This window comes from Bombus pyrosoma, linkage group LG4 (assembly GCF_014825855.1).
Source record: "Bombus pyrosoma isolate SC7728 linkage group LG4, ASM1482585v1, whole genome shotgun sequence".
Classification (NCBI taxonomy): domain Eukaryota; kingdom Metazoa; phylum Arthropoda; class Insecta; order Hymenoptera; family Apidae; genus Bombus; species Bombus pyrosoma.
Window position 1 is genome coordinate 7,257,548 of NC_057773.1, and position 27,481 is coordinate 7,285,028.

General features: G+C 32.0%; 1 protein-coding gene across 9 annotated transcripts in view; it reads left to right on the forward strand.

Moving 5' to 3' along the window:
• The window catches only part of LOC122566594 (cadherin-23), a 34,448-nt gene that overhangs the window by 5,443 nt on the left and 1,524 nt on the right, over nucleotides 1–27,481 (forward strand). For 2 of the 9 annotated variants that reach the window (XR_006316571.1, XR_006316570.1), the window contains exons 2-26: nucleotides 3,322–3,394; nucleotides 8,397–8,700; nucleotides 10,557–10,708; nucleotides 12,656–13,036; nucleotides 14,445–14,574; nucleotides 15,105–15,472; nucleotides 16,225–16,363; nucleotides 17,168–17,423; nucleotides 17,706–17,980; nucleotides 18,237–18,562; nucleotides 19,077–19,388; nucleotides 20,061–20,334; nucleotides 20,758–21,058; nucleotides 21,245–21,440; nucleotides 21,563–21,720; nucleotides 22,150–22,331; nucleotides 22,461–22,684; nucleotides 22,970–23,158; nucleotides 23,426–23,719; nucleotides 23,988–24,227; nucleotides 24,538–24,723; nucleotides 24,909–25,045; nucleotides 25,442–25,833; nucleotides 26,341–26,605; nucleotides 26,829–27,288. Coding sequence is in view for 5 of the 9 variants with exons in the window: in XM_043724070.1 (XP_043580005.1) it covers nucleotides 8,499–8,700; nucleotides 10,557–10,708; nucleotides 12,656–13,036; nucleotides 14,445–14,574; nucleotides 15,105–15,472; nucleotides 16,225–16,363; nucleotides 17,168–17,423; nucleotides 17,706–17,980; nucleotides 18,237–18,562; nucleotides 19,077–19,388; nucleotides 20,061–20,334; nucleotides 20,758–21,058; nucleotides 21,245–21,440; nucleotides 21,563–21,720; nucleotides 22,150–22,331; nucleotides 22,461–22,684; nucleotides 22,970–23,158; nucleotides 23,426–23,719; nucleotides 23,988–24,227; nucleotides 24,538–24,723; nucleotides 24,909–25,045; nucleotides 25,442–25,833; nucleotides 26,341–26,605; nucleotides 26,829–26,943 (5,694 nt within the window). In the remaining 4 variants the exon portion in view is untranslated. Of the gene's footprint in view, nucleotides 1–3,321; nucleotides 3,395–8,396; nucleotides 8,701–10,556; nucleotides 10,709–12,655; nucleotides 13,037–14,444; nucleotides 14,575–15,104; nucleotides 15,473–16,224; nucleotides 16,364–17,167; nucleotides 17,424–17,705; nucleotides 17,981–18,236; nucleotides 18,563–19,076; nucleotides 19,389–20,060; nucleotides 20,335–20,757; nucleotides 21,059–21,244; nucleotides 21,441–21,562; nucleotides 21,721–22,149; nucleotides 22,332–22,460; nucleotides 22,685–22,969; nucleotides 23,159–23,425; nucleotides 23,720–23,987; nucleotides 24,228–24,537; nucleotides 24,724–24,908; nucleotides 25,046–25,441; nucleotides 25,834–26,340; nucleotides 26,606–26,828; nucleotides 27,467–27,481 lie in introns of those variants that run through there. The other 7 variants (XM_043724070.1, XM_043724069.1, XR_006316573.1 and 4 more) reach the window with 6 other exon arrangements.

The following is a 27,481-nucleotide window of genomic DNA, read 5'->3' on the forward strand; positions in this document are numbered from 1 at the left end:
GAGTAACGTAATATTGTTTGGTAATTGCGATACCGATATTTTGGTATATAAATATCTCGTCTCTAGAATTAAGTTTTTTAGAGATCTCAAAATTTACGGTTTTGAAGACGTGTTGCTTTCCCAGTAAACTAACTGTATGTACATTCATATAGGAATACATACATATATTTGCAAGGAAAGAAAACGCTTTCGGATTAATTTGCGTTAATAAAATGTTCGAGAATTCCAATAGAAGTGAAATATTATAAATTGTCTAGCTTATCTGCGAACTATCGAATAATTCTCTCGTTACCTTTTTTCGAAATTTATCAATTATTTCCGTTTAGGAATTCACGTTCAGATAAGTAGATTCGACAGACAGTTCATTTAATCGGCCACTAATTAATATTTTCATATAAATATTTGAATAAATAGACTGGCACCGTACATATATTTTATTCTACTTTACACGTTAATTTATCGCTGAATTGATTTTTTCTTTTTTAAACGATAAATGATTACTTGTGCCTATGCAATTGGAAAGTAGTAGAAGGAAAAGAAATGGCAGATATCGTGCTTAAAACGTTCCTACCGCTACGTTGTCAGTATCCTATATTGTCATAATAGAGCGCCGTGTTGGAACTAGGTCGAGTCCTAAAATTTCGATTGATTGATACGAGGAGCTAAAAAAAGGGCTATCGTTAATATAGGTATGTTGTACTTCTATATATGTATGAATGTAGCGAAGATTCCAGGGTCATAAGGAAAGTTGCTTGCTAAAAGAAACCATGAAATGTCATGCAATTTATATAATTGTTATAATAAGTTATAAGAGTTACAAGTGATAAATACTCGATGTTATTTTTCCCTATGCAGGCAATTTGAATTTCCATGAAGATAGTATTTATATAAAAAACTATTAGAAAAATCAGTTTGCCTAATCCATGACGGTTTACGAAGCTGAGGATTAAAATTATCGCTACATAAAATTTGATATTTTATTTCTAATCTAATATCACGTATAATATTTATTTCAAAATATCACGTGTAATATTTAATAATTTGGACTAATAATATTTTATAATTTAATATTTTGGGCTTATGTAAAAGTTTGATTTTCAATATTTTTAATATTCGAGTATTTTAGCATTTCCAAATTTTCTATACTTTTGTAAATTTCATACGATTTCAATATTTTCATATCCCATAAAATTGTAAGTAAAATGAAGAACCTTTAGGACACCTCTCATATTGGACATATTGGTAACTGTGAGGTATTGTTCTTTCTGAGAATAGAAATAAAAAAAGGTAACTGTAAAGCATAATCGGTGTACTATCGCCCCAGTTGTTACGTTACTTTTTTCGAGTCGTATGAAAACAACGAACCTTTAGAATGGTCTCCTATTTAGCAGTCTTAAAAGTCAAGAGCGTGGCCGACACACTCTGTTGGCAAGAGGAACACCACACAACATGTATGCGTGTGTTCGTGAGTGTATTGCCGAAGTGTCGAACCATTCGTGAAAAATACCTTCGCATGTACATTGAACCAACCCATTACGTTAATCGTTTATTGCACTGTAGAAAAATGGTCAGCCATTAACGTCACAAGCTGTTGCATATTTTTTGTCGTTATGGTGGATTGACAAAGATTTTCAACACAATGTTGAGTACGTATTATACAATATGATAAGGTTAATATACAATAATATACAATATTATACAATATGATAATTGAAAGCGTTTAGGAAAATATACTTACAGTATAAGCGTACCAAGAATACGTGATACGTAGACCACGGATTGCTGTGCGTTGATAGGAAATTTGGAATTGCAAAATTGCACACAATGCGCATAATATGAAAACACGTACCGAGTATCCAAAATATAGCGCTTTCTATAAGACTTGGTAGGTAAAACAATTTTCTACGGCGGTTCTACTTTTTTTAATTATATTCTTTAAAATACCACAATGATCGCGACCTTATAAGTTGTAAAGATATGTTTGTAATTCGCAAAACTATTTGTGCAACAGAATTCTCCAAGTTGCGATTTCTAACTTGTAAATTTACTATTATTGGTAACTTATTGCGCATGAGAAGAAATGATACATTGCAATACATAGACTATGTTCGTTAGTTAACGTATGTATCTGTAAGTTTGTCGTATATTATTATGCAGTTTATATTTGATACAGCTTATACATATAAAGTGTACATTTTTTCAGCCAACATCTGATAAGATCATCTGCGTACGATTATGCAAATTCGTATCTCAATAAACACGACCAAAGAAATGGAATGCAAGCAGTGATTTGCTTTACATATTAAATACCATAGCGAGTATTTTTACGTCCTTGCGTATTATATGCATTTTGTGTAGTTTTACATTTTTTAATTTCTCATAAACCAATGAAAATCCGCAGTCTACCCATAAGGTTATCGTATACGATCGTTGTATCGGTGTCTTTTATTCGCACGACATCACATCCAAGCCACTGTATCTCGTTTCACTTCACCTTAACGGAGGGTAGTCTTAGACTTAAACACGTTCGGCTTTAGCGTGTGGTTTCAACGCCCCCTTCGATATAATTATCACGCGATGGTGTTCGTAGCAAGAAAAGTGGCTATGAACCGTAATTTTGAAAAAAAAGTTGGTCATCTCGGTCACGACTTTTTCTCTAATCTAGATGCTCTTCGAGACTGAATTAATGATGTTTCGTAATCTAACTTAACTATCTGGTTTCCGGGCATCGGCCTTGCAGACCACTGACCACAGCCGGATGCTCTTGCCCACGAATGGCGAACGAGTAGCCACCGAGGAGAAGCCAATGAACGATTCCTTAATGAAGTTGGTGTGGTTCAACAACCGTCAAACTCTTCATCTCGGATTAGTCTCATTTGCATTTGTTACTTTTCATCGATCGCGTGTTAATTGCTCGCTAATATTGTTGGTACACAAGACTCGCCATGAATGAAGCTTTTGTAAATGTCGAGAAGTGTACGCGCTTCATCCTGCCACTGCCTTCGAATTTTTATGCTCTGATCACTCTTGCTTTAACAAACTTTCATATTTTCCGCAGACTTCAGGAATTTGTTAACGATAAAAAAATTGGATCGGAAATGAAACGAAGAACGTAGCTGATATCGTTCGTTTTATTTATCTGTTTCGAAAATAATTTCTTGAAACATTTATTTTATAGCAATTGTTTCGATGGAATTTGTTAAAGGAATTTGTTAAGAGAATTTCATAATTTTGTCAGCTATAGCTCGTAATAAATTTCAGAATTATCATTAACGATGATCAATAATAAGCTTCGTAATAACTATTGTTAATCATTTTCAGATGAAAGAGTTTGAACGAAGTTTAAGAAAAGAGCAGACGTTCAGTTACAGACGTACATTAATTTTTCGAAAAGGTAATTATGGAATTTTAAATGGAAGGAAACGTAGCAATCATCTCTTACAGTTATTGAATAATACAAACCTATGTACTTAAATGGCTTTAATGGAGAAAATGCTTGCTTCCTCGTATTAATTAAGAAAATAGTTCTGGTATCCATTTCAATTAACTATTTATTAATCTCCATGATGTATATGCTCTCTAATTGTTATAGTTTTTTACATTTTATATCAGTAGTATTATAATTATAGCAAAGTGAAGATATTTTTTTTTCCACATAATTCTTTCATATAAGATAGAATGTTTTACTATAATATGAATTACTAAAAATATACACGGAAATTGAAATATACAAATGCAAAATTAAAACTAATAAATTTTAAAAACAACTGTAAGATAAATTTACAGAAACATTTTATCGATTATTTATGATAAAACATAGCGTTCTTTCCATTAAATTTATTAAAGGTGTTCATATATTCTTTCATGTGCTCTTTCTCAAAAAGGGTATAGAATTTATATCTTTAAATAATATACATTAAAAGTTTACTTTTATCCATAGAATAAAGAAACATCTAAGTAAGCATATAACGTAAAATATCATGTATAATACTTAAATAATTTTTCAGTATTGTCCAAATTAATATATCATGTAATGTATGTATCATTTTCGTGTAATGAGCAGACAGACGGAAGTGCTGATTTAGATTTTAGATTTTTAAGATTTTAAGAAAGATTTATGAAGTCTACAAAAAGCGGAAATAATATGTATGCAAATATTTATAAACTTGTGTTTTTAATTGATAACACGATGCTCGTTCCAAGATTTAATTAAAAAAACAGTAGCTTTCTCATTAACTGAACAGCTAGAAAAAGGAAATGTTTCATGTATGATTTTTCTTCGCCATTATCATTTGAAATATGTATTACGTTTCCTCTACTAAAGTGTTTCCTGAATTTACTGAATCTTTGAGTTATTGCGAATATTAATAATACAAATGTTAGTGAGTGATTCAAAAATACATGGAATCTCATGTACTTAACAGAAAATTAATTAAAAAATAACTCCAAGGATTTAGAAATCATACATATCGATATAAAAACGTTCGATTCGAGGAATGAAACTTCATATTTGAAATCGTGAAAAAATTTGGACATTTTCACGTCATTGTTATGTAGCATGAAATACATTTATTTGATTAAGACTTATTCATGAGTAAAAAAGACAAGTATATTCGGACATTTCAGAAAGTTATCGAAATCGTAGAAAAATTGAAAGAAATTTTTACAGTTTAACATTTCTCAACGACTAAAAGTATGTCGTCTTCACCGACAATCATAAGGTTGTGACAGATATATTATATTATATGTATTGCTTGTTTAATGACCTCAAAGTTACATGACTCCACTATGATTGCTATGTTTAAATCTGTAATTATGCTGTTATTAATTAGAATATCACAGGTGTTCCAGTGTTCTGATTAACCGAGCTATTTACTTGAAATAGTAGCCGGAGAAGTTGAATATCCGGAGATGACAATTTCAATACTTTGTGCTTATAAGACTAACTTTCTAGTTTAAAAAAGTTCGTATGCTTCGACGGATTTAATAAAGCAAAAGATCGTAATAAAAATTGGTGGTTATTGAAAGTTACTATCAAAGAAAAATACTTTCACAATGTAATTGTCTTTTTCTAAAAAAAAAGCGATGTGGTTAAGTGACAAAATCTATAATGACGTATCCAATTTTGCTTATTTTACGACATAGTAGCTTCAAAATGAATTCAGCCGTTAAGAGACAATGTCTCTAAAAATACAATTTGTTTAGTAATTGTAGAAAAATATATTTGTTAATTAAAGCTCACTCAACTCGTTCATGATCTTTCTTCGATAAGATTAATTTTTTGAATCATCGTAGGGACTCTCTGATATGTCAGGTCTTTCCATCTTTTCCTTCTCTCAGTATTTCAATATTCATCGACGACAATGATTTCTTAAATTATTTGTCGCGTATTAATATTTGAAATATTAACACATTCTTTGATTTAACAATTTTCTATTATGAAAGTAATAAGAATGAAGTATGATATGATAAATGATAATTAAGAAATGATAAATGTTCGATATTTCCATAATAAAGTAGATTTAATTTAAACCTCTCTAAAGATCAAAGTGATCAATAGAATTGATCATTAGATCAAGTTGGTTAATAGAATTTAACAAAGCAAAGCAGATGGGCAGGTTTGCTTACTGTTACTAAAAAGGGGAGTTCGTAGAACAAATCATCTGTAACGGAAATTCGAAGAAAATGAAGCGTGCAATTGATGCTATGGATCGGTTTCTTGGAAGACAAGAACTCGCTTTGTTTTTTCACGCTTGTATTACGGTTATGCGCTATGATGTATCATAGCCGACATCGTGAGAAACCAACTGAGACTCACTTCCGGCGAGCTTTCACTTCGTTTAATTTTCCCTGTGGTCACTCGTGGCTCTTGACAATCTTGACATTGAACACAACGCACTTCGTTGCAGACAGAAATTACACGGGAAACAGTTTATCACTTGCCAAATTGAACGTAACAATTGCGGAGATAATTATTGTCGCGACTTAGTATCACAGAATTCAATCTCTTAACATAACACATTATCGACGACAAGATTAAACATTATATTAAACATTATATATAACGATTAGAATCCATGTGTAAGATTACTGTTTTTACTATGTCGATATTAGTTTTATTTTTCTTCCTCTTTCTTCATATAAAATAATAAGATAATAGATTTTTCTATATAATGTTTACTTAAAAATATTAGAATTTATAATGTAGTAACAGTTATAGTGTACGTAGTAACACTGGGAATATTATTATTTGATTCTTTTCCTCCTTCTTGTTTTCAAAGCTTACTGAAAGCTTATGAAAAATAGAGTAGCTAGAATTAATCAATGGTTGATACAGCGTTAAACTTAATGAAGAATATATATGAAAAATGCACATTCGCTTTTAACAATAGCTGATTTACCTGTTCAGAGATTAGAACGTTCCTGTTCCTGTTCAATAGAATCATCATTTTCTACTATTAACTAGATCAGGCAAAAGAATTCATTTTTTAATTAATATTGTCATACACATTGGAGCATAATGACCTATTTGTACAGATAAACTTGATCTTCTTAGTAGAAAATTTTCTACTCTAGAGATTTAAATAAATAAAATTACTTTTTTATTATTTACATAAGAACAATTTTTTTAGGTAATTGGAAAATGATTCAGAGATTAAATAACGCTACAATTTTTTAATATCAATATATTAGTAGGTATAATGTTGGAAACAATTGTTATTCTTTTTATACTGCAGAAAATTAACCACTATAATTTATTATACATTTTGTAAAAACCTTTGCGTGTCATAATTCTTTACTTATTGAAGATCATAACGTCTATGTTTTTGCACATTATGTGCACTTTGTACATATTAGTACTTTCCAATTTCCCGTAAGTGCATAAAAATCCGCGGTCTTCTACGCAAATATATTCGCTGAAAGTAACGAAAACATTTAACAATGGCAATAGCGAGGCGCTTTTTAACACCTTCTAAAACCATGTCGAGAAAATATTCTATCAACCGACAGATGAATTTTCACTATTTTTCACTCACCAGGAGAAATCAGTACGCGTGCCTCAAGAAAATCCATAACCTTTTTCTAATCTTGCAACCGGTTTACTCGCGCTTTCCTTCTGGCCGAGTTACCTTTTCAGCAGGGTGTAAGACGACGGTTCGCCTCGATTCTCGATCTTCCCTCAGCACGTTTTCTCTGCTCGACCAATTACGGCATCCTCTGTCTTTAGCGTTGCACCATTAAATTAATTAACTGTAGGATCCGTGAAAATTCCTCGAAGTCGGTTCCACCTAGGAAAATTACACGTTGCCGGATTAATGCGAGCGAGAAAGTGACAAGCACTTGGAAAGTGGCGCATCGTAATATGATCGTAATCAACCTGATTTCTTTTGCGAGGTCGATTCATTTATATCGACTATATTAACTCGTATACATTGATTATATATTTTTGTGAAAAAAAAAGATACATTTCGTTCTATGCATATACGTTTATACGAAGTTTCTCCGCGTATCGAAACAATCTAATTTTCTAATGACCTCGCTATTCATTTATTAATACGAATGTGTTTCATATTCTTATATACACGATAATAACGTTTGCTTGGATGCTTCACCGAACATCAAGCGTTGCATTTTGCATTGTAGATCATTTCTTAATTGACTATATTTCTGTTGTGAAAGTCAAATAAAATTAATTGTTATTGTAATACAAATGAAGTTGCTTGTTTTAAACACTATTTGAAATGAGAAATGTAGGATGTTCTCAATGTCTTGAAAAGATGACGGAATTTCAACCCAATTTGCTCGGATATATAGCAAGTAAAAAAAACAACAATATTTTTATGAGATTTCATAATACTCAATAACTCAAAGATGTTAAACATTACACTCTTCGCAATGATCTCATTTTAATTGAAAAAGGACATAACTTGTATTAATGAAACTGCATGTTTCTCTTATCAAGAAACAAGTTTAGTTTAATATAAATTTTAGCTCATTACTTTAGAAAAATATTTGTAGAATATGCAGCCACATAAACGCGCACACAATTTAGTTATTTTCTTCTCTTCTCCAACTTTAATGTAAATATTCTCAATTTATAAAATAGACATATCCCTCTTACCCTTACAATTAGACTTACGATGATAACTTCTCATTCATAAGAACATCCGCATAACATCGAATATGTTGATACATGTAGTTACGATTTAAACTAAAAGTGAATAACGTTTTTATATTTTAGCGTAATTATACATTAACAATGTTGAACATCTTTAACTGGAACGTGTGAAATATGATAAAATATTATTTACGAACATATATAAAATACTATCTACGGCTTTGCGCATAATGAATTCCACGCAATGAATAAATCTTTTTTCTTTTTTTTATTTAAGGTTCCAATATCAGCACACACTTCAAACTCACCTCAAAATCGAGTTAATTTCCATTCATCGGGCGAAAATAACCATGTTAATTAAACGAAGCTTACTATCAAGATGACCTCGACGAAACCAATCATCGCGTTCTCGTGGTTGTTACGATCCTACAAGAGACGCAGATTTAAGTCAGAATGGCTGGCTTTCGTGTTTGCCTGCCTTTTAGCGACTTGTTCGGCCAGGAACAATCCACCGCGTTTCCTGATCGACGGCCAGACGGAAATTGTCATTAGGTTAAAGGAAGGTCCCGATACGCCAGTTGGTAAGAATATGTATATAGAAATTCGTTGTATAATACATCGTTTTACACAACCACGTACTCTTCTTACATACGTACATTTCCTGTACAATGCACACTTATCTTCTACTTTTTTTTCTAATATCTGTATTTATTCCATTTATTCTCATTTCGGCAATCTCTATTTTCGAATTATTCTACGTACTAGAATATGAAAAGCTTGTGATTTAAGATTTGCACTTGCTAAGTAATTGAATTTAAAATTATAATCGTTATAGATTCAGCATAATAAGACATTCTCGTTATTATAAAAGGCGAAATGCGTGTAATTTATTTAGTGCCAATTATACGGCTTCATAATTCTTCAAAATGTATTGATTAAAATCTTTTATGTGAAACATGTGTTGTACTATCCAACATCTTTCAAGAATATCTATATATACATATATAGTAATGTCAATTTATGTATTTAACGAGGTATTGATCCAATTTGGAAAATAATAAGAAAGATTTATATATCTCTTAGTAACTTTTTGAAATAATTCTTCTTCATACTGATTGAATCATATATATTATTTAATGAAATGTAATATTTTTAAAAATTTGCATGTAGTTCGTTTTAATTCATAGTTCAGAAACAATCGTTCCGAGCCATTCTTTTGCTAATTAAAATTTCTAATATTTAGTTCATAGTTCTCATAACACACTTATTTAGTACTTAAGGAAATTCTTTTTCCTTTAAAGAGATTTTGTCTGTACTTGAATAAATTTTATTCAGGTGAGAAATATAACGTTAAAATAAACGTGTATAGTATGTTGAAGATTATTATTAACCTGAAACAATACAAAACTAGAGTATTCACAGGCGTTTCATTGTATTATTTTCTGAATATCTAACCTAGATCAATGTGATTTAACAAGCTTTTTGCTTCAGTATGCCGCAGTATATTATATAAAATAATGTTAGTTGTCATAGTGTATAAAACCCGAGCAATGATGACACTAATACCATTGGAAACTGAATATTCTTCAGTATCTTATAGCTTGACGAATTATTCGTTATAAATTATTTAATAGCATACAGTAAGCGAAGAATTATTTATGAAGGAGCGAGATAAGAGAAATTTGATGCTTGCAAGCGTTACAACAGTTATTCCTTTTTTAATTAAACATATAATTACTTTCAGTCATAATAATTTTTGGGCTCGTTAATTTGAATTATTGTTGAACCATACAGCAAATAACGTCCATGTTTGAATTATTAATGATATCAATTGAACGAAAATTCAATTTATAACTACGAACGACATGAATAACATAAACATAAATATATTAAAACATGTATTTCGCTTCTTCCTAATTAATTAAAACAGCAAAAATCATAAAAAAACGAGTAGAAATTGACATTTGTTTAAGACTTATTTATTATTATAGTATATCACTTTAATCACATATGATTATTCGACTGCTTTGAAAATTCTTCTTGTTTTCATGTAGTTTTGCAAACGCAAAATTTTTTACAAAATCCTCTTAACTTGTTTCTCTCATTTGATTAACACTTGCATATATTTTGCAACATTCCGATCCATTCCTATAATCTATACAGGAAATTAAATGTTATATAATTATTATTAATAATTATATACAATATTTAACGATAACAATTATAATGATTATAATGATTAAATACAATAATTATCTGTTTGAAACATCTCGGATTCCTTTCCGGATTTCCTTTTTACATTAAGTATCTTACTAAGATTACACGCCTGTACACTATGTTTACGGTCCAATCAGCATTTCTGTAGATTTAAATTAATTACGCCCTTTGTTCGCTGCCGTATCGTGTTGCGATTCGTGCCAACTGGTTTCTGTTGCAGGCAGTTTAATTTACAGGCTTCGCGGCGTCGATCCTGACGGTGACAGCCTGACTTTCGGCGTTAGGGATCAACCTGGCAGTGGTGTGATTCGGGTCGAGAATTTTAGTCCAACCGAAGCCAATATTTACTTGAACAAATTACTGGACAGAGAGGTAATTCGTTCTCGAACCGGTCTATTTCCTTCTAATGATTCTATTCGCTCGTCAGCAGCGAAACTGTTTCTTTGAGCACCACTTCGAATGTTTTGTAACACCTTTGAACTTGATTTATATCTTTCAGTAGTATTATAATATAATTACTTTACGAACGAAGTCAGCAACTGATCGACGATATCGTAATTAAATGTGGTAATATCAGTGATCAGCAAAATTTGTATCATTCTTACAAGTTGTACGTAAGAATGGAAACTGCTTAAAGTGAACTATTGGGCAATTCCGTTATGTTATTGATCCTCCTCGAAAGCAGACAATATACAATTTTGTAATGTAAATTCAGTAGAAAATTGCAGCAATGTATTAAGATTCACCCCGATGATTAAGTGACATGTAAATTTTAAGATTTAGAAATCGTATTGTTGAATCGCAGAATTTTAGATGAAGATAAAAATAGAAGGAATATATTCAAAGAAATTCGGATAAATAAAGTTAATTGGTGTATTTAACATTGCTTTTTAACATGCAAGTTGTCAGGCAATGCATCTTCACTTGAACGAAGGGGCGCGTTCCCGTACATTTCTCCAAAACGTAAAAACACAACTAAAAATAGTTCTTCGTTCTTACCTTCACCCATTTTACGATATAGAAAATAATTTCTACGTTCGCTCGTTCGACGTTGTGCATCTTGCACGAGCGATCCTCCTCGTTCGAATATCTTTCACGCATCGCAGGACCGATCATGGTAACAGCAATATCGAAGACATTAAAGAGAAACTCAGGGACGAGCGAACGAGCTAAAGAAGCGTGCAACTAGTGATCTACGCTCGATGATCTATTCGTGGAAGTTGTTATTTTGTCATCATCGTCTCTCTTAAACGTTACTATTTCCGTGCGGTTTAATTTCTTGTTGAAGAATACCGCATGTCCCGTGATTATTGGTTTGACGATGCACGTATCCCGATGATGATTCTCGCGCGATCAGTTTATAATAATAACAGTAAAAAAAAGTCTGCCACTTTCTAAGTGACAGGGCAGTTTGCGTGTTATCAAGCTTTCATGATCAGCCGACACTCCCAACTTACTTTTTTGACATTAAGACGATACTGACGTAGGAATTCTATTAGCCGCCTCTATGTGATACGCTACATTTTTCTATACTTGAAAGTAATGCAAAAAGATCAGTTTGCCGTCACATACGTTATTAACATAATGGGCATTTGCAAATTATATACAGGATGTTCCTTTCAAGTGGGTTGAGCTATGGGGATTAGAACGATAGAACAGGGAGAAATTCTATTAGGCAAACTTAAATCGTTTCCAATGATGCATGGCTTATTTTTTTAAACATATGGTTTTATTTTTTAAATTAGATGAATCTTCATTCATACTTGTTTTCGGATTTTTCCGTCAAATGGTAACAACCACCGCATTATGCGTAAGAGAAAAATTGTCATCTTCTTTGATAATCGCTAAACGGATCTTAGTAATATTGTCAGTCAACAAATAGACTTCGTTTCTTATTAAAAAAGAACTCGAGTGTATAGCAATAAATCAAACTTTATTGTTTGAGCGATTCTCAAATTTTCATCTGAATTCTGCACAGAAAATGCTGCAAAGAGCATTTGTGTCAAAAAGAAATTCTCTGACGTTAGAAAAATACGATTTCATCGAAAATCATCCAAAGATCGTATGGAAGTTTTAATCATCGGATTAACTTTGAAAATTGAATAGTGTTGATATCACTAATATCGTTTAACCATTGCCCACTAAAAAGATACGAAATATTTGATCAAATAAATAAATAAATACATCAAGTTTAAACTATGATAATATCAAACTTCTTTTTTCTAAATATTAAAAACTTTCGTTTGCCAGAAGCAACAAATTTGAAACTACAAAATAGCAACATATCTAAAAACTTCATTGCGCGTGTCTTTTTGCCAGGTAAGGGACGAGTATGCGTTAGTGTTGACTCTGACAGACGGAAGACTCGGTGAAGGAAATTTCATCACGCAAAGTTTACTGCTTCTGGTGGAAGATGTTAATGACAACGTGCCAATCTTCCGTCCACATCCCACTTCCTTGACGCTTCGTGAAGACTCGGGGCCAGGTATTTTAACAACGGTCGAAGCCACCGATGCGGATTTAGGAGCACATGGTCAGGTGGTTTACTACCTCCAAGAACTTGACGGTGATAATGACGTGTTCAGCGTTTCCACTGTCAATGGAAAGGGTGTCATCCGCCTTGTAGGCCGTCTGGATTACGAAAAAAAATATCTATACCAGTTGAGAATTCTGGCAATCGATCGAGCAATAAACGAAAAGGTTTGTGCTTGGCGTTCATCTAAATAATTTAAATGTATGACGAAATTGCGAGTTTTTACAATCTGCGATAATATTTGAAATTGAAATATCTTTGTTCGCCTTAGCTTGCTCATACCGTTTGATTTGTGGATACAGTTAATATAAATACGATTTATATGTAATAGATGGAACGTGTTTCTTAAATATCGTGCCGTATATCTTTACAATCGTATCAAATTCAGAAATTTAATTGTAATGCATATTCAATAGCGCATATCTCTCTCGTTCTGGTAATGAAAATTACGCTAAAGTCGTCGATAATTTGCGGCGATCACGAATTTAGTCGAGGTTCTCTCGTGATTTCGTCGAGTAAAAAAAAAGTACAATTATGGAAATCAGTTTATAACACGTAACAAACCGAATTACGGTCATAAATTGTGGCTTGCTGCGGAAACTGTTAAGGTACCATAATGATGATCCAGAAAAACAGAAAACATTTCCGCCACCTTTCCAGGAAGGACTTTGAGGTTGAATTTTAATTAACCAATTGTATGTAAATAAGGTAAACGGTTCTTCTTGGCACTTTTAAAGCGCGAAAAATATTTAACGTTTAAAAATATATCCAAAAGTGTCCGAAGTGTGCTATACATGGTGAGAAAGAGGTATTAGGAAACCTGCGAATACTAACTTTATCTGCAATATTAGATTGTAATACATGAAATATCCATTTATACAGTTAAGATACGTTTTTCCTTTTTTGCTTCTTATCAGAGTTCATTTACGAATTAAGGTAAGGACAGGAAGAGATAAAAGTATTTGTACAGTTGATTTATCGTAAAAATGGAAAGAGAAATGTTTTCTTTATTATTAAATATGATCAAGTACATAATGTAACTGTATATCATACACTTACGGTAATAAATGTACACGAATAAAAGTTAATCCACCAACACTATACACGTAATATCTGAAGAACATCTTACAGAAATTTTGAAAAAGGATTAAGAAGATTTAGTACTGTCTAGTATTATATTATGATTAATTAAAACAATTACATAAATTTGTACGAATTCAATTACTTTTAGAAGGTTTAGTTCATTCTGTCTATACCATAATACGTAAAAGGAGACTTATCTGTCATTGACATTGCCTGTTATCGTAAATATGAGGGTATGAGGATTTCATTCAAGATAGAGCCCTCATGGCAGTGCTAATGTTACCTCTAAAAATACTTTTATTTTTTAAATTATCTGAAAGATTACGAAAATGCCTATACACTTAGAATGATTTAACTTAATGCTCTAAACAAATATTATCATATATAAATGACACTTTTTGTTATATACTATGTTACATATACTCCAACTTTATAGTTGTAACAACGACATACAAATAGCTTTCACTGTATATTCACTGGCAATTATTTCAGGTAAACACGGGAACAACCGCGATACTCGTCAAGGTTCAGGACGTCGAGGATCAACCTCCAGAATTCATAACCATAACACCTGTTGCCAGGATCAGTGAAAATGCAAGAATAGGCACATCCGTTCTTCAAGGTCAGCAAACCTGTTACCAATATCGAACAATGTAGGAATCAGCAAAGATAAAAGCAAAGGGAAAGTTTCTCAGATATTTGTCATATAATTATCGTTGACTTAAAAACGAGCTTGGGCAGGTTATTTTTTAAAGAGATACTTGATACTTACGAAATCATATTAATAATATAAAACTATGTTTTTCGGCAGAAGCAAACGTTCTGATCGATAAATAATTTCTATCTGATCTATAATTTCGTAGATTCAAAGTTAACATCTAGTCAACTATATTACGCCAATTACATAATGATATCAGTATGTTAAGTTGTCCTGAATGTCCCTTTCGTTTTATAAGGAAATAATAGACGCACAACATTTTTACATCGTCTATATAGAGCAAAATGGATCATACATAATTCAATAAAATAATATAAAACAAAAAATGTTGTGCATCTATTATTCCCTTATAAAATTAAAGGAACCTTCAGGACAATCTGATATGATATTAAATTACTGAACACATCTTATTAATTACATGAAATATTTTGTAGTTCGCGCAGTGGACGGTGACAAAGGAATAAATAATAAAGTAACATACAGCATCACGCAAGGTCCGAGGTATTTATTCGACATAGACACGACTTCCGGTTTGGTGTTCACCAGGGCGCAACTCGATCGTGAGGCAGAGGAAAATGCCGAGGGCACTTTTATCTTGGAAATTACCGTGAGAGAAGTATCGAATATTGTGCCTGCACCGTCTGTTTCGACCGAAGTCACTATTATTCTAACGGACGTGAACGATGAGACTCCAAAGTTCAGAAGCGCGAGATATCGTGCCGAGATAAACGAAAATGCACCGCATAATACGCCGGTTAATTTCATCGGGGATGCAATTCCGGAAGTTTACGATCATGACTTGGTGAGAAAAAGAGTTTAGATAACTTCACGAGATTACTGTAAAATATATGAGAGAAAATGAATGACGATTCAGTTCTGAGCACATGAAATTTCAAAGATACTGTTTGAAGTTAAGGTGACGATATTCTATGATAACGTTGCGTTTGCGTTTCTACGTATTTTACTATTATTGCTTTCCATTCCAAAATAAGATTTTATTCTACTTTATGGTTTAGTACTAACATCTGATATCGACGAAAGAAGAGATATTCTTCTATCGATCTTTCCAATTTTAAGTCAAATATTCGCAAGATCAATTGCAATATTTTCCTTTCCTATGTTTTCTTCCTTATTTGTAATTCGTCGAATTTTGAACTTCAAAACTTTGCGAAATTTTTATTCCGTTTTGTTAGATTTTTTTCTCGTTTAACAGTTTTACTGCATCTACTAATTCGCGATTTATATGATGTTTCACAATTAACTTCGATCCACGAAGAACTTTAGAAAATTTACCATCCAAATTCTTGCATTATATAATATGCATATAACACTGTTACGTACGAAACTTCGCACTGTTAACGTTATTCATCTCTTAGGTAGCAGGAATAGCTATAAATTCTTTACTTTTACTTTTACCTTCACTTGAGCGATGAAGCAGTTCACCAAACTTATAGCATAATTTTTTAAATTATGTAAAATACGAATTTCTTTAATGTCCTGGGTAAAATTCTGACGGGCTCGTTTATTCTATGAAGATTTATTTTACTTTTTCAGGGAACTAATGGTACGTTTAAAATGTTTATTGACGGCGATGACGGAATATTCGACGTGACTCCGTCGAGAGGGATTAACGAAGCTCCATTTCTTATACGCGTCAAAAACTCCAGCAAACTAGATTTTGAAAGTAGATCAGGTATTTCAAATAATTATTCAATCATTCTTTCATCGATTTCTTTATTGAAATTGTATAAAATTAATGCGTGACAGCAATGTACTACGGTTTAATTTTAAGAAATGAAACCAAGATTATATAGGTGTATAGGTATATTTAACAATTTTTGAACTGAAATTTACGCTACACGTCTTATGCTTAAACAAAAACAATTATTTCTGATCAGAGAGTTATTTCGCTGATTTTGACATTTGTTTTACTTACAATATATCGCAATTGTTTTATATAACTCTTCCTTTATTTAAATTTAATAACAACTCATAATTGACTTTTACTGTTTGCTGCATTAATTTATACAAAGTGATAAGGAAAGAGCTGATAAATATTTACAATCTTTAATCCATACAATCTTTAAAATCACTCACGTTAATGTAAAATACAAACGTTTGTTTTCATATTTACGAGTAGTTAATGTGTTTTTTTTTTTGTATATCTATACAAATTCCACGTAAATGATATGTTTCCAAGTATTCCTTTGCTATGAAGTTAGAAATGCAAATCGATTCTTCTGGCTACATGCAATGGGATGACTCACTTGCAATATCAAATGCTCGCCAATAGAAAAGTTTATTTTACGTCGGATATATCGATCTTCGGTCTTATGTTAATTGCATCTTTCTCTTCTCTATGAGTACAAGCTTCTAAAATTTTAAATCCTCTGCCACATCGTCTCGTACAATATCAACAATTATATTTCCTATTCTAAGTTTATTCAAAGTAACTCTGTTTTGCTTTTGTTCGTGAAAAATAATTTCTTAATTTCAGAGGTAAATTTCACGTTAATCGCAAAGGAAGTGGTAACAGTGGCACCGAAGCAGAGTAAAGTGCCGGTAGTCGTTTTCATAAAAGACCAGAACGATAATTATCCAGAGTTCACGGAGGACATGTATGAGGTATCGATTCCGGAAAATTGCGCCGTCGGCACTACGGTGGCATGGGTTCAAGCCTTGGACGAAGATAGCGGGAATTTTGGAACACGTGGAATTAGATACACCAATTTAGGAGGCAGTATTGCTCATGTGTAAGCTTTACAACACGAAATCATTCAAATTGATGTTTCAAGTTGAGATTACCAGACATCCAGAATTGGCAGACAGTCTTAGATTTATAATTACATCCAGGGCTATCCTCAAAATTGAAAAAAAAAGAAGCAAAACAGTCACTTTTAAAATGATTAGTTTAGTAAAAGTTAAAGAAGAGTATATTATTAATTTATGGAATTGTAAACGAAAGTATACGAAATATTACCAACGCTTTTACCTCAATGTCATGTAACACCATAATTTCCTTTTACTAATTGCAGGTTATCGATGGATCCTCTAACAGGACTAATCACGGTTAAAGAACCGGGACCAAGCTTCGATCGAGAACTAGTATCTCGACATTATTTAACCGTTGAGGCGAGAGATGATCTTGGCAAAGGTAATCGCAATACTGTCCAATTGGTCGTCAATGTGAAGGATGTTAACGACAATGCTCCTATATTTCTACAAAACAAATACGAAGCAGTGCTTCTGGAGAACGAAGATCATTTCCAATCGCCTTTAATCGTCGAAGCGTTTGACATCGATTTGAATGGTTTGAAACTTACTTTCGTCGATACGTATATTAGGTTAAGGAATAAGTCTGTTCATTTTTTCATGACGCGTGCATCATCGTGCACATTAAGAGGATTTAAAAGACACACGAACGAATTTATTACTCGTTCGAACACACAAAATAATACAAAACAGTGTACATACATTTTAAGTAAAATATTCAATCTACGATACATAAATCGGTATTAATGTTGCTATTAAAAAATCCAAGCGTTTTTTCGTCAAATTTGTAACAGGTACGAAGAACAGCGAAGTGACGTATGCCTTGGTATCGGGAGAATTTTCACGGAATTTTAGTATCGATTCAAAGCGCGGCATAATTATCCCCACGATGCCCTTGGATTATGAAGCCTTGCCTATTAGTCAAGGACACAAGGAAACATCAGTACGTCCATTGAGATTGACGGTACGGGCTAGGGATATGGGTACTCCAAGTTTGAGCTCAGATGCGCCATTAATTATTTATCTAAAGGACATCAATGACAATCCACCTGCATTTGAGAGAACGTTGTACATGAAAAGCATCCCTGAAGACCTGCCTGGAGGTACCAGTGTAGTACAGGTATATACCATTGGTTAATTTCCAAATTTTAATGCCAGCTTAATTAAATATTTGTTAAATAACTATTATTGGATATCGATATTGTTTAAGCTATTCGATTTGTATTTAGTAACAACAACGTGTTACGTTCTATAGTAAAATTGTTCCTTAATTTATAGCAATGAAACTTATTTTAAAGTTGAATAAACTTTAGTAGTATGTATAGTAGCTAAAGGTATTTACACACCATTGTATCTATTACAGCATTTACGTATCAATTAATTATTTGTGTAAAATTTTATTCATAACAATTAAACTGTGGATTTTTCTGAAAAAGTTGGTAGAAAATCGTTTCACCTGCCAAGTATCATAGAGAAAGTATTGTACTTAGGGTATCTTATAGATTGTTTCGCATTATTCTGTGACAATTTTAGATTTGCATTTTTAAATTTTCTATGAATGCATGAAAATTCACAGTCCGTTAATAATAGAAATCATTAGGACAGATTATAATGGGAAAATATATTTATTGCAGGTCAAAGCTTGGGATAAGGATTTATCTTCACCCAACAATAAATTAGTTTATCGAATTCAAAGCGGCGCAGGTGATAAATTTGTGATTAGTCCAGAAAAAGGTGTAATTAGAGTTGCACCGGGTTCCAATTTAGATCCAGATTTGACTTCACCGAAGACTACAAGATACAGCTTGAACGTTATAGCGATCGATAGTGGAACGGAAATCCAAAGAACGGCCGAAGTTCTGGTCAATATCACTATCGTAGACGTTAACAATAAACCACCCGTCTTTATCGATCCGGGTACGGTGACCATCCGTGAAAATACACAAGTACGTATTTAAATTCCAATGTAGAGGAATATTACATATCTCCAATTCTTCCAATTCATTTTGATCGTGCCTGGTCTTAATTAACCAATTGTCCTTATTAGTTCGGAATACGTATTCATATTTTTTTAATATACGTAAAAACCTAGTATGCATATGTGTATACATATATATAGATATGTAAGTGTATGAGTTACATCGTTAACCTTATCGTACATCGGTTTCAAAATGTAATAAAGAAGTCTAATTTGTGAATCTGTGCTGTTGGATACTGAATTATTGTTTTGTCTATATTCTATATAATTTTTTAACAAGACTAAACGACCTATGTTTATGCAATATTTTTGTGGTTTATACTCGTACAATATTCTTACAAAGTTTGGTTGGAAAAATCTGGGACACCCTGTATACATACAGTAGCGTATTTGAAACATTTTTCTATGACACAAGCAGATACGCAAATGTGTTTTATAAATATTTATATAAAAATGAACGTTAATAAACGTTTAAGTCGTTAAATTCGTTTGACTAATCGTTTGTCGAGTTACTCAGTTTATAATTCGAATCTTTGTCTCTAATGAAATAATTGTCTGCCACGATCTCTCACCTATGAAACATATTCTTTATAGAAGAGAATTAAATGGTTATGTCTGATAATTTGCGCTATTTTATTAGGTTGGAGCGTACGTGCATCGTGTTGTGGCTAATGATCCAGACATAGCGCCGATATTACGTTATCGTATCGATCCAAATTCTTCGGAGGCAAGAAACGAGGAAGGAACGCTAATTAAGATCCAAGAATATGATTATTTGTCCGCTTTGGAATTAAATGCACTCGATGGATTGCTTCGCGTGGTTAAATTGCTAGACAGAGAAAGAGTGGAAACGATAAGATTGGGGTTAGTTGTTGAAGATTTAGCTGCAATCAGAGGAATACAGACTGCATCCGGTTAGTATACTTCAGTAAAAGTAGAAAAAACAAAGTTTAGAGTATATTTGAAATTCTTTCATGAGCAAGTTATTAATTACACTGTGGATTTTTATGCAAAATTCGAATTTTTGTAAAGAAACCAAAATTGAAAATTTCACCATCTAAATATCATAACAAATAATCATATAATGTCATATGGTTTTCTAACAGAGTAATAAGAATTAGTAAACTTAAACGGTTCTTAATATTGTAAAGTTAATATTAGATTTATTACTTCTAAAATCCTATTCGTGTTTTAATATTATATATGTGTATATGTAATAGTTTCTGCAGGTGCAATATTTAAAAAATTGTTTTGTTTCTGTTATTATTATTTTTACTTTTCCTTTCAAATACGGAACAGTATATTGTTTGAGATTAATTTTAAGCTTGTAATTTCAGCTACGTTGAACATAATAATCGAAGATGAAAACGATAATAACCCAAGATTTCGCAGACCATTTTATAGACGATCTGTAACAGAGAACAGTAAAAATGGCGTAAATATTGCGAGCATTGTTGCTGATGATGCAGATAAGAATCGTAGTATTACGTATTCGTTAGAAAGTCCTAAAGAACTGGCAGATTTAATTCATCTTGATTCTGAAACAGGTGAAATGGTCGTGGCGAATAAAATCGATCGAGAACAATATTCCTGGCTTAATCTAACTGTACGTGCCACTGACTCAGGAATTCCACCTAGGTAAAGTGCCTTTCATTAATTTTAAATTACCTTAAGAAAGATTACCCTTAACCATGTTTACTTTACCATAGTAAAAAATCTTAAACGCAGGATCAAGAACTTATGGTTGATGTCACTATATTTTTATATCTTTCTTAAAATTAACACAGTAACGGTCCTATTACTAAATTTGAATTTTATTCGTAGATCGAGTTTATCTGAGGTATACGTTCAAGTACTGGACGAAAATGACAATAACCCGTACTTTGTAACTGATATCAGTAATTTGACTGTGATGGAGAATGCTAAGATCGGTACAGAAGTTGCTACCATTCAAGCTAGAGATCCTGATAGCGGAGATTATGGAAAAATTACATATTTATTAGATAGAATGTCGTCCCAGGTAAGCATACTTTTCGTTATGTCGTTAGCATAAGTTTATCATATGGATTATTCGTGATCGGATTATTATTATGAAGATTTACGACAGCAGAAAGAATTTATTAAAAATGTTTTATAATACAGGGTACATTTGCCATTCATCCTGAGTCTGGCGTCTTAACAGTAGCTGATTCGATTGACTGGGAAGATAAACAAAATTACGTTCTAGTCATAGAGGCTTGGGATAACTATCAGTTTGGTTATACAGCTGGGGAATCCAGAAATGCGTTTAAGCAGATTAAGTAAGTTACTTTCATGTTACAATTTGATAATTTTAAAACATTAACAACAACTTGGCGTATTTTGTTTAATACAGTTTTATTGTATTGTATTTATGTAATGCATTTTAGAATGCACACTTCACATGTTTCAACTGTTCCTTTTATTTAAGAGATTCATTATATAATTTATTAGCTATTCCATATAAGATAATAAGATTCATATATGTATATTTGCGAATCATCTGTGCAAATTAATTATTTATGTAAATTCTACTGTCTGTGAAAATTAATTATCTCTTGAATTAATATCTATGTTACCTGTATTAGTATAAAATACTAATATCGAGACAGAGATTAACTTGAAAACTTTATTATAACGGTTTACGCATTATTCATGAGCAGAGAGTATTCTAATAGTTTCAAATAATTTGCAAAAAATTCGTTTTTAAGGGTCACTGTAACAGATGTCAACGACAATCCACCAAAAATGGACATACCTCCAACATGTGTTACCATATCAGAATTCCATGACGTGAAAGATTTAGTTTTTACCATTAAGGTAAAGGATGCAGATGATCCAACAACTCCAAATGGTCGTATGAAAATTAGAATTCTTTCTGGAAATGAATTAGGTTTGTATAAAGAATTTACGTTTCGTTGTTCTGTGAAATGACTATGAAAAATATCTAACGAAACATCTTATAGATATCATGTATGTAAGAAGACAAACTAATAACGTAAATGTTGACTCTTTCGATTAGGTTTATTCATCCTAGAACAAGCGGATTATTGGACGGCGAATATAAAAGCGGCACATTCACTTCGAGGAAAATTCGGAAATTATTCGTTACATCTGGAAGCCCGAGATCTTGGTAGTCCTTCCAATAAAGACATTTCCGTTTTAAATATTTGTGTGACGGATTACAACGACAATCCGCCAGTCTTTATTAGTCCACAGCATAATACAACTATTCGAGTAGCAGAGGTAAATTTGCACTTGTTTCAATGTAAATTTTTATGCTTCTTTCTTATACTATCGTGTCCGGATGATTCGTTTATTCGATTATCAACTAGTAAAGACGAGCTAATTTGTCACTTGGACTGCCAATCTTTTGACATAAGTATTACTTTATTTAAGGCATTTTTACCAACTTACTTTGAAAAGTAAAACAATTTTTTTAAATGTAATATCGCATTATGCATATAAGGAATTTGCAATACATGCTGTACTACACGTTGTTCGTACTGTTCTGATGAATATAATTTATAGAATGTGACAGTGGGGACATCGATCATACAAATTGAAGCCAAAGATGCCGATACTGGTCCAAATGGCGACGTTCATTATCGTTTGAAGCAAGACTTGGCTGGTCATTGGAGAACATTTCACATCGACGATACCACTGGCATTATCTCACTAAAACTCCCGTTAGACAGAGAAACGCAGAAATTGTACGAGGTAATTCAAATTACATCCATTACGAAAAAAAATACAGAATAATACACGAGAGAAGACATGGTATACGTACAACTTTGATAAATTTGCACCGTATAATCATATACTCAATCTTATAGATATCGAGAGTAGATGTGTTATAAACTGTCTTTGTATACGATGATATTGCCATATAATCAAATCGCTCGAAAACTAATTGAAGTACGTGGAATACTTGACACAAATGGCATCGAGTATAAGATAATAATAGTTGTTAATTCTCACTCATAGATCAGAGTAGAAGCATACGATCTAGGAACTCCAACTCCTCTCAGCACGGATCTAGATCTGATTATTTACGTGCGAAACATCAATGATTACGAGCCTCAATTTTTGGTAGACATATTCAAGATTGACTTCACGGAAGAGCAACCTCCTGGCTCTGAAACTGTACAATTACCAGAAACTGTTGATAGGGACGAAGTTGATGATCTTGACGATCCTCCTACTCAAGTGTGTTATTTTATAATCAGCGGCAATGATGATGGACTCTTTATCCTCGATATCTTTAGACACGAATTGACTGTAAGTCACGAACAAATGACAAAGTTTGGTATATACCTGTAACAACTACTTATCGTTAATTAATCAATGACGTATTTTCTTTCATATTCTATAAGTTCTTGTCATCCTTTTATAAAGTTATCTATTCTTCTTTTATACACTTCTTTTATGCATCTTCTTTTATCACACAAAAACTACATTATTTACCGGATGACCTGTGTGAATGATGAAAATTTACGAGAGATTTTCTTGATACGCAACTTCTAAAACGTACAATTAATCGTTTCAGACTGCGAAAACGTTGGACAGAGAACAGCAAGAGGAACATTTGTTAATTGTGAAAGCGACAGAAGATTGTAATACTGTTCCAGCGAACGGAACACTTTCCGACGAAGCAGACGATACTACATTGAAAGTTGTTATAAATGTAATGGACATAAACGATAATCCACCCAAGTTTGTTAGTAAGATATTCACAGGTGGAGTTACTACAGAAGCTGATTTTGCCACGCAATTTATGCAAGTCAAGGTAAAATCTATTCATCAGATAGTCTATTACAATAATGGTATAAATGGTACAAATAATTTTTAAGAAAAATACATAATATGGAAGGTATCTCGATTTCCAGTGTATTAACGAAATTAATAACGTAACAAATAACATAACAGTATACCGAATAAAATCATATAGTAAGAATGCATGTGAACTATTGTCATTGTCGAAGTAAACATTAAAAAATTGTTTCGAATGTCATCTGACAGAAAAAGAACTACATAAAATGTACGGATAATTTATTGTTACCTATTTTAAACAATAGATATTACGGTTTTTGTTTCAGGCGATTGACTTGGATGCAGGTGATAATGCTATAGTTAATTATTACCAAGTTGGTAAAATTCACATGACTTTGACAGAAGGTTTGGATGATATTGAGCTGCAACCTTTTCTAGTTAATAAACTCACCGGGGTAGTGAGTTTAAATTTCGACCCTCAGAGAGGGATGAAAGGATATTTTGATTTTATGGTAAATCAAATTGATTTTAAAAGAAATAATATCTCGTAATCTCACAGTGTAGTTTCGTGCATCGTATGCTAATAAAGTATAATCGTAGTCACGAGGTCATAGTTGTTATTACTAATACTACATCTTATATAAGGCGTATCAAATAATGTTACTATTAGTAAAATTTTATTAATGTGTTTAAACAGGTGTTAGCCAATGATACCCATGGTTTAGAAGATACTGCAAGAGTATTTATTTATTTACTAAGAGAAGATCAGAGAGTCCGTTTCGTGTTGCGGCAACATCCACCGGAAGTCCGGAACAGAATAGAGACGTTTAGAGAGTCAGTGTGGAAAGTTTTTAAAATTATAAACACTAGAATTTTGATTGAATTTATATCACTACTTACGTATTAATAATTTTACAACTTTATCGACATTTACAACGATTTACGAAATAATAAAACGTGAACGTATAAAAATATTTTGAAATTTCATTAGTACGAAACACAATTATCGTAATTACATTGGTAAAGTTTAACATAAATCCGATATTGTGTTATATATAGAAGTTAGAGAATAATTGTTGCAAACATGCACTTCACAAAAGTCACGAGAGTATATATTATATTAATTCTAATAGATTACTTTTTGTAGTTATATATTTTCAATTATGAACAACGTAGAACATAATTTCCATGTAGAACAAAATTTTACAATTCTGTAACGTAAATTTTTAGGACACTGGGAAACGTGACTGGAGCGATAGTTAACATTGATGAGTACAAAATCCACGAGAATCACGACGGTTCTGTCGATCGAACGAAGACCGATTTGTACATGCATCTTGTAAATCGTCGAGACAATTCCATTCTTGAAGTGTCGGAAGTCCTGGAATTAGTCGACAGAAATATAGAGAAACTCGATGGTCTGTTTAAGGAATTCAATGTTCTCGACACGCAACCGGCTCAATATCAACCGATTGTTCAGTACGAGCAAGCAGGAACCACGTTTTGGCTTTTGACTTTGACCTTGTTCCTAGGGGCTCTGCTAATTCTGTGCATAGCCTTGTGCATTTCGCAAAGAGCCTCTTTCCGCAGGCAATTGAAAGCCGCAAATGCATCACCGTTTGGTAAATATCACAATTCTGTACATAATACCTTGTTTTTCATTAATAAGACATTATCAGTTTAAGACATTAATGGAAAATTCCAAAAAATTAATTGGATTTATCGTAGAATGTTATCATATAAGCGTAAGAAATAATGGAACCTGTGACTAATTACACAGTTACATAATCAATTCAATAAATAATTCTCCTAAAACTAGGAAGTTTCTGGAACAATTTTACAGTATACAACTAAATTATATATTATATCCTTTTGTTATTCGATAACAGACACATTTGAATATCCATTGAGCAACAGTCAGCATGTATATACAATTATGCATATAAGAAAAATTATAATTTTATACATGAAATAATGCCTTTATTTAAATAATGCCTGATTTTAAATTATTACTCAATTTACAATTTCTGACGTTTGTACAAAACCTTATGTGCTTAAATTATTGCCAACCATCGCTGTTTATTAATTAATATAATTTTGAAAACTTAATTTGTTCACATTTGTTTAAGGAACATCAGATGCAGAATTTATAAGAGGACCTGGTCGTGTACCGAATACAAACAAGCATAGTGTAGAAGGTTCTAATCCTATATGGATGCACGCTTATGAGAATGAGTGGTTTAAAAGTGACGAGTCTCTTAGTCACACATCTGAGAGGGATTCTCTCGATGAAAATGCATTGAACAACGAAGAAATAATGAACGAAGCTAATACAAACCAAAGAACCGATGATAAACCGTACTATATCGAGCCAAGAGCGTCTTCCATTTCAAGGTAAATACTACTTACTTCTAATTGCTATGATATTTAAGCATATCTATATATATATATAATCTACTAACACGTTTAATTAATTAATTAGGATAATAGTAGGATTAAATGATTATCAATAGACATAATAAAGTAACAGTAGTATTTATGCGAAATAATAAAATGAATAATTAATAAAGTACATATAGTAAGTATTAAAATTAGGAATAATAAATTTTATTTGCAGCGCGGGAAGTGTGGCAAATATACCAAATGACTTTCATCGAAGTTCTCCAATATATCGAACGCAAAACAATATCGTTAATCCTCTTGGTAAAAAGATAGAAACGACGGAACTGTAATTGAACAACGACGATAATACGATGGAGAAAAATTCTTATTTGCGCGGTAGTATTTATAATTTCGTAAGAAGTGCAAATTTAGAATAATTCTTGTAAATAGTCACACTTCGTATAAGCGTTAGTATATATTTAATATTTATTTCATAGTATTTTTAAAAATTGACAGTGACAAATATTTTGTATTATCGAATTCATATTTTCATTATTCGTATTTTGTCTTGTATCCGTATTAATAGTAAATTACTATTATAGATATAAGCGATTATAGTTTGGAAGAATCTCACTTCCAAGTCCCTGAGAAGCTCTGGTTAATAAGAAAAACAAATTTAACCATGATCTCTGCACGTCAGTATGTTACATACACTTGTACCATTGTACACTTTATATTTCTGTTTGATAAATAAATAATTGATTCAATAATATATTAATATTCTTACTTCGTCGATTGACGTCAACTGTTATTAATAATTTGGATTATTTAACTTTTATTATGTTTCTCTATATTCCTGTAAAATATCTATTGTTTAAAAGGCCAATA